Genomic DNA, 11,499 nt, shown 5'->3' on the forward strand with positions numbered 1-11,499 from the left:
AGCCATGGATCCTGAGCAAATAATTTTTCGACTATTTTTAATTTTACCATGTAAGGCCCACTGAGCTTTACAGCTCTTTTCCAGAAGCGACCCGGCCATCACAAATTATAGCTCAACGAAGTGGCTTATGACGGTATACTTTTATTGCAACCAAATACACCAAATGGCACGTTGATTCAAAATGTGGAGGGGAAAACCTGAGGACCCAGAGAGAAATCCACGCGACCACAGGAAGAGAAAGACTTGCAACTCCAAATATACAGCAGGCGTCAGGGTCGGGGTCGAACCCACACTCCTGTGTACATGCACAGGCTTGCTGGTACGTAATAATAATAATAATTGGCCAAACATCCCAGGCAGCACTTTCTTGAACATCCTTCTTCTTGAATATGGCTCTGTTCATGTCCCCAGGTCCTTTTAGTCAAAGGGCAGCCCGAAGGAATGTCACCAATTCGTCTGCTGAAATTTCCGAGGCTCATGATAGTGTGGTCCGGATTTACACGGTCGAATGCCACCTGCCTTTCTCTGGTTTTCCACTGCAATAGATGAAAAAAAAGACTTGAGTCACTGGAATTGGCACTTGTTTAATGATGTTTACTTGGTAACTGTAGCACTTAAAACATGTCTGCACTGAGTGCTGTTTGGGATTACGAAATATTTGCTGTGGGCAATGAGTCCAATGGAAATAGACCAGGGTCCAATCCACTCAACGGAAATATCCATCTCGGAATCCTCAGTAGATGCAAATGGATACTTCAGCTTTGAAGGGAATACCCTCTGAATGTGACATCATCATAGGGCTTCTCCCAATGTTTTTTTTATTTGGCCTCTTCTTCATATGACATCATTACAGTAGCAGAGTTTTTTGTTCTGTGCATTGAACGTTTTTCTTTCGAGTACAAAGTAAAACCCTCTCGAAGTCAGACAATTCGGCGAGGAGAGTGTTTGATGAATGAATGAATGAACTGATCTAAAGCTGACGTGCATTGCTGCCATCGTCTCATTCCAGGGAGTGGGATTATCGACAGGAACCAGGCGGTGATCATGCTGCGGAACCAGAACAGGCGCTCGCAACTCTGGCAGCTGGAAGTCCAGTAGCGGTGCGGCACAACTACGACACGCCTAACACCGCAGCAAAGTCCCGTTTGCCACCGCCGGCTGCTTGTGAAGCCGGCGCAGAGAAAGACGCGCAGCGTTCCGTGCTTGAACGCTTCTTCGAAGACGCCAGAAGTTTTTGGGTGGACGCATCAAAGAAGATTTTTTTTTTGCGAGTGAGAATGCGCCATTGAACTTGACACATGCAATGTGGGTTCTGTTTCCTTTTTCAGAATTCCGAGCTGAACCCCCCCACCTCACCCCCGGTCAACTTTGCCAGCTTAACCCTTTACCATTCCCAGATGTCTGCAAGTTGCAGGGTGGGGTGTCCCCTTCACCTGCTGAATCTCCGATATGCGCAAGCGGTTCGGCGTTAATTTCATTTAGAGAGGCGTAGTAGCGCCGCTGTTTTTTAAGACATTTTTCTGTACTCACCGCAGAGAACCGTAGCAACACGACTGCACTCTACGAGAGCCGGCGTCAAACTGTGCCACACACGCCCTCCCGCGTGGCCTTTTTACTTCCGATTCCATTCGGAATCGATTTTGTCGCGATGACGTACACGTACGTAATCGTAACGTAATCGGAAGAAAAACCGACGACGTGCACACGCACACGTACGTCATCGGAGCGGGAGAGGGTGAACAGGCAACAAGAAACGTGAGCCATTTTCCTTGCACTCCGCGCGTTGAGTCGTTGCCACATTACCCCACTCATATCTCGTGAGGGGGAAATGTGTAACCGATGACGTGCAAGCATTCACTACCACGCGGGGAATTCGAAACCAGTCGCGAGCTGTGGAGGAAAAAAAAACATCTACCAAGTTGTTAAATAAGAGTGATAATCTGGATATGACACAGGCGTCGGGAAGTGGGGGGGGGGAGTGTAAATGACACTTGCCTGTGCAGACGATACTACCCGCGTGATAATGGCAAATGCACTCTGAAAGGTCGCTGAGCTGCACAAATGTCCTCATGGCGTAGCACCATTTACAGTGGCAACAGCCCGACCGGGTAACCAACTTGTAGGACTAGTTCGCAAAAAAAATTACAGCAAAGACATATATTTGTCAATAGGCACAGCACTTTAAAACCACACGGAACCTTCTGCTCTCCATTGGCCACGCACGCCACAGTACGGCAGCATTAGGGGATTTCGCCAACTATGATATTAATTTTAAAATCTTCCGCATGCAATTTGAAAAAAGCAACAACTTGCAATTGTATGTTTAGTGTTGTCAGCCATTCCACTGCAGCATCCGGAGTGAACTATAAACTAAACTATAAACAATTTTTATTTTACCAGGTAAGGCCCACTGAGCTATATAGCTCTTTATCAGAAACGACCTGGCCACAAACAGTAGCTCAACCAAGTGGCATGCCGCGGTATTTTCGTAATTATATGAAAGGAACGAACCTCGTGCCCCCTCCGCTCTCCATTGGCCATGCACGCCGCAGCCCGACAGCCCAGCAGCCGCCACCCCTCTGCCCTTTCAAATAACCTTGATCGCGTATGGGCAGTCGGGCAGACGGGCAACTGAGACGCAGACACACAGACACGGATGCACTCGCGCGGAGACGCGCAGAGATGCGCAAGAGACATAAGGTTCACATTTGTTTTATTACGGAGGAGTTTGGGGGGGGAGACATGGCTCGATCCGCGGTATATCTGAATCCACGGTGTCGTGAGCCATGTTCTATCGGGCATTTACTGTACCGTTGATTTGGCTTCAAAACCCATGTGATCACTTTGTGACGAGAGGGTGCCATGTTCCTGCTGATTTGGGAAAAATCCTACTGAACCCACGCCAAGGTACAGACCCGTGATATATTCTTGATTTACATGTTGTACAGCCCTGTTTTGTTAATCTACTGCTGGATGATGGCTTTCCCACGCCATGCAGTTCATATGCATTGTTTTGGCCATACTTCACCATGCTGGTCAGTGCAGCGATGGTGGAGCATATGACAGTACAACAGTGAATTTTGGTGGGACCCTGCAGGAGCCTATAATACCTTTTTCACTGCAGGGTGGTCACCCAAACACTATCCAACTTTAACCCTACTTAGCTTCCGAAATCTGCTGATAATGTCGTCGATGGTACTCAACCCCATTCAAGATATCAACACCGGCTTTATGACAGTTAAAAATGCGTGCTGCGTGCTAGACCTTTATCACCGATTCTTTAAAATTGTGATCGCCACTTAAGAGCATTTACAATTCCCAGCAACATGGCTAATGTGCTGGGTACTTATCCAAACGCGAGCAAATAATTGCCGAGTCAATTTCCCCCGGAGCATTAAAAAGAAACCAACTGTGCGCCCAACGCAAATTCCAATGTAAATGACGTCCTGTGAGTCCTGCCAGCCGGAGCGTCATTGTTGTCGGTAAATGTCACATTTAATCACACAAAAGCAACGGCTTCGAATAACACGATAGCATCGAAGCATTCGTGATACCGACGCCACCTTTGTCAATATATCTGCTTGCAGAGCTGGTGGCGATGTGTTCGCTCGTGCGCCCTTTTGTCATCGTGAGCTAATTTGCAGAGGGTAAAAATTGGCCGTGGTGCACTTTGGAGGGACATCGCTCCTCTGCCAAACACAAAGCAATTTGCCTTTCGCAGTAACTGTATACCCGCGTTGGGAAACCAGTTCTACGCGAGAATGAGATGCTGTGCTCTCCTTTACATGTAGACATGTTGGCGGGTACACTGGTGCAGCGTAACACATCAGTCCTCGTAAAACCATTCTAAAATCTAAATTTGAACTGACATTCATCTTCCGACTGCTTCGACCTCACGAGATCTGATTTTGACGCTCGCCACCACCCCGCAAGATTTTCTCACCGGGGTTGCAAATCGCCGGGGCAAATAAATAAAAGAAATAATTATCGCCCAAATATTTGTTTTTGTATACCACGCACCATCGGTCTACCGCCAATACGTTCATGTACTCTCCAAATCCGTGATGAACTTACAAAAGTCAGAACGCTGGTGAAACTCGATATCCAAGGTGCTCTCAACGTGTAGACCTCTTTGTGTTTTCAGGCAGTATCTTTTAACGTGCATTCACCGAGCGAGTCCATCGCCTTCACAATTACTCCGCAGGCACCGGCGGCTATTTTAAACAGTGGCTCTGTCGGCTAGGGGCAGTGTAGAGAGTTCGCTCCCAATGCACTCGGTCCCCCATCGTTCGGTAGTAGCTCGTGACATGGAGAGGGACGCCCAAATATATTACGCGTTCCGCACTGAGCAACCCTCCAGGATCGCCCGCGAAACGTTTTATGTTTCTCTTGAACTTTATAGCTGGGTTTTCAGACATCGATAGAAACGAAGCTAATTTCCAGCATTGCATTACCCCCATGACAGAGAAGCGTTCCCGAGAGGATGAAATGAGGTATTTCAAGACGAGCATGTTGTTACATTGGTCAGGATCGCAAGGTTTTTGTTGTTGTATGAATACAGTACTGTATTTAAGTAATGCATGCTATTTTCTGTATATTGTTTTTGTTGTAAGAGAATTTGTTGAATGCTGTATCTGCTGAAATGTGTTATTAAAGAGCATTTGGGGATTTCGCCAACTATGAAATTAATTTTAAAATATTTTTTTGCGTGGTATTTGAAAAAAGAAGCAGCCTGCAATTGCACGTTTAATGTTGTATGCCATTCCACTGCTGAACTATAAACTAAACTGTAAACTATTTTACGTTACCAGGTAAGGCCCACTGAGCTATATAGCTCTTTTTCAGAAGCTACCTGGGCACAAATAATAGCTCAACGAATTGGCTTATCACGTGGAAATTGATAGCAGCCAAATACTCTAAACGCGCGTTGTTTCTAAATGTGGAGGGAAAAACCAGAGGCCGCGACCACAAGGCGAGAGACATGCAGACTCCAAATATACAGGCGTCGGGGTTGGGATCGTATCCAAGACCTGTGTAACAGGCGAGGTAGTTAACATCTCGCCACCGCGACACCGAAGTGATAGCTCAGTGGAGTCCGTTTTGTCCCACCAGAACACGTGCATTGTATTGGGTGATATTCGCCTGGTGGTTTGCACCTCACCGCATTCAAGGTTTTGCGAGTCCGTGATCTTTTATTCGTGGAGGAAATATCCACAGCGATAACGTGCAGGTTTTTTGGCGGCCGCTATCCACGTTGGGTTTGCGTGTGTTGAGAACCCTTCTCAAGCTTTCACCACATGCTGCTGTGGGAATATTTCAGGTGTTAATACGAATCTTTATTTTCATGGAGAAATCCGATAAGCTATGAAGCTCTTTTGAATTAGCAAAATAAAAAAAGGTGACATGCCTCCACATTTCTGTCCCTCCGCGTAATTTTGTTTAAAGTCTCTTGTTTTACACATCCCATCAGCCACGTGGTCTACTTGGGAGTGCATAATTTCAGCAACATTTAATTCGACACAAGCAAACTCTGGACCGGGCTTCAACATGCAGTGGCTCTTCGGCAGAGTCAGGTTTGCTTGAACCAATGCTGGTGACCTGTCCACTGTTTATAAGCGAGGAACCCTTGCTGTTGGACGTGTGTCCCCGAGATTGCTTGTGGTTGAACCAATGCTGCTGAAAGAATACACTCATATGGCTGTGTGGCTTAATGTCGAGGTAAAGATGTGTGAAGGAGGTTTCTTGTTTGCTTATTTATTTTGTTGCTAATATTTTTTCCGCAATGACGCAAACTGTTAGGTAATCTCACGTGGTGTTATTTGCCCCCTAATCTGCTGGCTCGGTTGAACAAAGTACGATCAGGGTCCATGGAATGCCTTCATTGTCTCCTTCATAAACACCGATTGTTCTGTGCTCGTTTGATCTCGGGGTGACTTTGATGACTTATGTATACTGGCCCCGGTATTGATCTCTCTTCAGGCTATCTGTAATTCGGTTCCCTTTGTGGCAGAGCCACCTCCCTGTGTTTGTGTTTTATTTTTTGTTGTTGTTGGCGTGAGGAGCTGATCAATCAGAGTCCGTTCAACCAAGTCGGCAAACTGCAAAGCAAACGTGATGACAGGAGGAGGCGCGATTACCTAAATTAAATTCCTGATTATGCCAAATGTTGTGCCTGGCATAACGCTTGAGAGAATTGCTGTGTCTGGCATAGCACTTGAGAGAAATGCTCTGCTTGGCATAGCGCTTCAGAGAATTGCTGTGCTTGGCATAGCGCTTGAGAGAATTGCTGTGCCTGGCATAGCGCTTGAGAGAATTGCTGTGCCTGGCATAGCACTTGAGAGAATTGCTGTGCCTGGCATAGCACTTGAGAGAATTGCTGTGCCTGGCATAGCACTTGAGATAATTGCTGTGTCTGGCATAGCGCTTGAGATAATTGCTGTGTCTGGCATAGCGCTTGAGAGAATTGCTGTACGTGGCATAGCACTTGAGAGAATTGCTGTGCCTGGCATAGCACTTGAGAGAATTGCTGTGCCTGGCATAGCACTTGAGAGAATTGCTGTGTCTGGCATAGCGCTTGAGATAATTGCTGTGTCTGGCATAGCGCTTGAGAGAATTGCTGTGTCTGGCATAGCGCTTGAGAGAATTGCTGTGTCTGGCATAGCGCTTGAGAGAATTGCTGTGTCTGGCATAGCGCTTGAGAGAATTGCTGTGCCTGGCATAGCACTTGAGATAATTGCTGTGTCTGGCATAGCACTTGAGAGAATTGCTGTGTCTGGCATAGCGCTTGAGAGAATTGCTGTGCCTGGCATAGCGCTTGAGAGAATTGCTGTGTCTGGCATAGCACTTTAGATAATTGCTGTGCCTGGCATAGCACTTGAGATAATTGCTGTGCCTGGCATAGCACTTGAGAGAATTGCTGTGTCTGGCATAGCGCTTGAGAGAATTGCTGTGTCTGGCATAGCGCTTGAGATAATTGCTGTGTCTGGCATAGCACTTGAGAGAATTGCTGTGCCTGGCATAGCACTTGAGAGAATTGCTGTGTCTGGCATAGTGCTTGAGAGAATTGCTGTGTCTGGCATAGCGCTTGAGAGAATTGCTGTGTCTGGCATAGCGCTTGAGAGAATTGCTGTGCCTGGCATAGCGCTTGAGAGAATTGCTGTGTCTGGCATAGCACTTGAGAGAATTGCTGTGTCTGGCATAGCGCTTGAGAGAATTGCTGTGCCTGGCATAGCACTTGAGAGAATTGCTGTGTCTGGCATAGCGCTTGAGAGAATTGCTGTGTCTGGCATAGCGCTTGAGATAATTGCTGTGCCTGGCATAGCGCTTGAGATAATTGCTGTGCCTGGCATAGCACTTGAGAGAATTGCTGTGTCTGGCATAGCGCTTGAGAGAATTGCTGTGCCTGGCATAGCGCTTGAGATAATTGCTGTGTCTGGCATAGCACTTGAGAGAATTGCCCAATTCTAGATTTGAAGCTTACGTGACTGCAAGGATTCATACTCTTAGGTTTTTTCAGAAAAAGTCACGTAGGAAAAAATATAAATAATATATTTTTTTTAATAATAGATTTTTTTCTTTATATTATTATTTCTATTATTTTTATTATTAATTTCTTACCTACGTGACTTTACCGAAAAAACCTGAGAGTAAGAATTGCCCAACCCAGGAATTCACCATTTGAACTCCAGAGATGTTGCCACTTTTCTTTAATCGACTACCACGTCTTTGTTTCTCTCTCTCTCTTTAGGCTGTAGCGTGGCAAGCCGTCTGAGCGTTAGAAATTACTACGGCCGTTTTGTTTGTAATGGGGTGGAGGTGTCTTTGACAGAAAAAAAAATTCGTATAAAAAGTCGCAAAAATATAAATAACCTTTGTGTAAATTCACAAGCTGCTGCATAATTATATTAAATGATGAGGACGTTACATAAAAGGTTTTTTTTTAAATAAATAAGCTGCTTTTTGTGTTTAGTTTGTTGTCCTTCCCCCACACCTTCTGTTAGCACGGTTGGCTACGAACGGTGCGAAAGAAGTTCAACACACATAGATAGGGCATTGCTTTGAAGATGCATTGCATTGTGAATTTCGTTGCAACATTTTTTTATGGACCTGCATGCGTTTAGTGTAAGACGTTTTGCCATGCATGTGTTAGTTTTGAAATTGCATTTTCGATTGTAAGAACAGGCACTGATTATTGCATATGCTGCTGTAGCATACATTCAGATGAGCCACTCGCTGTTCACACTTTTGCTAAAGTCTTAAATACATTCCCTAAGCACTGTGTATTTTATAGATTTTTTATTTATTTAAAAAAATCTATAAAATACACATACATTAACCATCATCCTCTGAACGGGAATTTTAGCCAATCTCGTGCGAGTGGAGCTGCTTTTAGTCAGCATATCAATGAAACCCTTATGCACACATCACGGTATTTGGGTACTTTGTAAAATGTATATTTGTGGGATTGTGGTATATATGTTATATTTTTTACAATATATAATACCCTCCGTGTGTCTTTCTGCTCGTTTTTTTAATTGTTAACCAATTGTGCTGCGTACGTGTTAACGACATCGTCACTACGATGACGACGATGATGAAATGCAGACACTAAATGACACTAATAGCACAGCGCGTATCATAAGATCAAAGTACTGTTAAGAGTTCTAGATTTGAAGTTTTCGTGACTGCAAGGATCCACACTCTTTGTTTTTTTCGGTAAAGTCCCGTAGGTTAAAAAAGAAAACAAGACGGAAGCTTGTGTTGCCTCCGAAACGTTGTGATTTAATTTATTTGTTTTCTTTTTTAACCTACGTGACTTTACCGAAAAAACCAAAGAGTACTGTTAAGAGATTAAAGCCACCATAACCATTGGCATGGATACAGTTCATGATTTAACAACAACAATGCTGAAATAAAGTATCTGCAGCATTAACTCTCAGTCACTGGGTCATTTGTTGGGGACATTATCAGAGCGATAACTTATCAGGGTGGCCTCGCTTGTATGGAGATCATTTTCCTATGCAAATGTTTAGCAAAGACAGACACTATTTAACATCCACACCTTGTACTCAAAGAAATTCCCAACAAAAGAAAAAAGAAGAGGTGGATATGGGCTCGGATGAATCATCTTTTAAACACGAGTAGTGGATTGAAACTGGATACCGCTGATAGTGAAACAGCTTTTTTTTAAATATCGGAAAATCAACTACGTCATATTTTTAGTTGGAAACGTTTGAACATCACACTTTTTTTTGGTGGCACAGTATGCTCCGTTGCTTCAATCCGTCCCATTGCCCGAGCAGAGTTCATGTCTTCTCTTGTAATATAGTAAAGATATGTATTTTCTTGACATGTTGCTACATTTGTGCTCCGAACATGCTGAAACCGTTTTTTCGTCCTTTATTTGAGCGAGCTCCACGGTGATTGCTGCTGACATAACGAGGGCCTTTAACGACCTCTCGCCATTTCACATTCAACGACTGATGCCACCTCCACGCACCGTCACGGCCTCTCCGATCCGCTCATTCACATCGCGCGCCACGTGCCGGGAACTCGACCCTGCACCCGGGGTGACGGAGGCTGGGCATGCGGCCGCGCCAACACGACGGAATGTCCTGGCTACCGGTGGTGAGACAGGCGAGCTCGCTCGCCTTGTTTGGGTCTCCTCTAAAGACTCACCTGCTTCGCCTGCGGGCCTACCCTTCCCCATGTGTGACCAGTGGGACTTGGTAGTATTTATATTAAACTTGATTTGAAGCTTTCGTGACTGCAGGATTTACTATTTGGTTCTTTCGGTAAAGTCAGGTAGAAAGAAAATTAATTAAACAATAGAATACGACGTTTCGATGGCAACACAAGCAATCGTCATCAGGTAGAACACAAACCTAGTAAACTGATTAATACAATGCAATACAACACAGAGAGTCGGCTAACACAACAGTCAACACCCTACCTGGTTGATTACGTTCTTCCAAAGATTTCTACATTTGGGAGAGAGACAAAATACAGACACGGAGACACATAGACACACAAGCAGAGAGAGAGACACACACATAGACAGAGAGACAGAGAAACAACGCCTCTGTGTCGAGGCCTTGTTGGCGTGTTGGCTGGTTCAATCAAGGACGACGTGGTTGCCCACGCGGTTAAGCACAGGGCAGTGCTCATCCCCCGTGTACAGCGTTGAGCCAGCAGGTGGAAATTCTACACTCCGATAGGAAGGTCACGTTTATCCTTAACTTCCTATAAAACAGTCTCACTTTATTGACCCACTAATAATGAAGGCGATTGCGAACCTCGAGAACCAGTACTCCAGCCACAGATTATTTGACGTGCTGTATCATTCAGTGTGTTACAACACATTGGCAATTGTAACTAATGCAAATAGAGTGCTAAGAATTACAACATCAGTACCTGTGGGCCAAATGTATGAGTTTGGGCCAAGGTGTCCATGACAAGTGTTGACTCTGCACCTTGTAACAATCGACCCGTGCTCGCCGTGAGCATTGGGCAATGCTTGTACGATAACCGAGTCACTTTTGGACTCTGCGTATGCCTGTGGTCGAGACTGCTCCTTTAGACAACCTCTGTTAATCTTCCACCAAGAGGTTGCTCACCACCTCTGACCAGGACGCCCGAAACGCGCCCAATCTCATAACGTCTGGCACTCTTAAGCAGGGGTTACGCCTGGATCGTGCTTGGGTGGGCGGTCACCACGCTCAGCAACCCACACCGATTAGCACGGTGACGTATGATCAAACGCCCCTCAAGACCCACCACAGCGTGGCGAGGCCCTCATCCAGCAGTGGATTAGGCCAAAAAAAAAAGGCTGCACGTGCGTGCAACATTTTACGAACCCCTCCTTGGGACTCCGCCTCGTGCAATCACGGGTAGAAGCGCGCCGGCGTGCGGTGCCTGGCAACGGTTTGTAACCAAAAAAAAAGCTCGCCTGTTCGACGTGTCTCGTTTATGGCAAGTCAATAATAGATGGGCCACGCGGAACGTGTTTAGGCTATCGGGTGGCAAAACTGCGAGCGACAAATGTGCTACAAAACGGGTGTTGCATTACCCACTCCCCACACCCCCCCAAGTGTCTCTCCGTGACAACGGAACGGCAAATATCGTGCTTTATGATTTACTGGCACGTAATTTTAATTCTGTACAATGCATAAACGAACGGCTTCGGTGGGGTGGAGGGGTGGAGAGATATTTTTTTGACAGGAGGGTGCCCGCATTACATCCCTTTCACGAGGGATCCCATGCCAACCGAGCCACGCCACTGCCTATGAATACGCGATGCTGAAATGCATCAGGTGAAGAATGAGAAAAATGTAATACGCTTCGGTAGCAATCATAACATTGACCAAACAAGAGTCTGATTACTCTGCAGATATATTCTACCATGACCATTAAATGCTCAAATTGTGATTGGCAGTGCACGTAGGAACACGCTCGCGCATAGCAACTCATTGAAATGCGCACACAGTCATACAAACCAAA

General features: G+C 45.6%; 1 protein-coding gene across 2 annotated transcripts in view; it reads left to right on the plus strand.

Moving 5' to 3' along the window:
* The window catches only part of LOC144734165 (uncharacterized), a 95,950-nt gene extending 87,439 nt beyond the window's left edge, over positions 1 to 8,511 (plus strand). For both annotated transcript variants that reach the window (XM_078616238.1, XM_078616239.1), the window contains exon 22: positions 1,010 to 8,511. In XM_078616238.1, the coding sequence (XP_078472364.1) occupies positions 1,010 to 1,098 (89 nt within the window). In that variant the 3' untranslated portion in view covers positions 1,099 to 8,511. The remainder of the gene's footprint in view (positions 1 to 1,009) is intronic.
* Positions 8,512 to 11,499: the final 2,988 nt, after the last annotated feature.

This window comes from Lampetra planeri, chromosome 50, assembly GCF_965212315.1.
Source record: "Lampetra planeri chromosome 50, kcLamPlan1.2.h2, whole genome shotgun sequence".
Taxonomy (NCBI): Eukaryota; Metazoa; Chordata; class Hyperoartia; order Petromyzontiformes; family Petromyzontidae; genus Lampetra; species Lampetra planeri.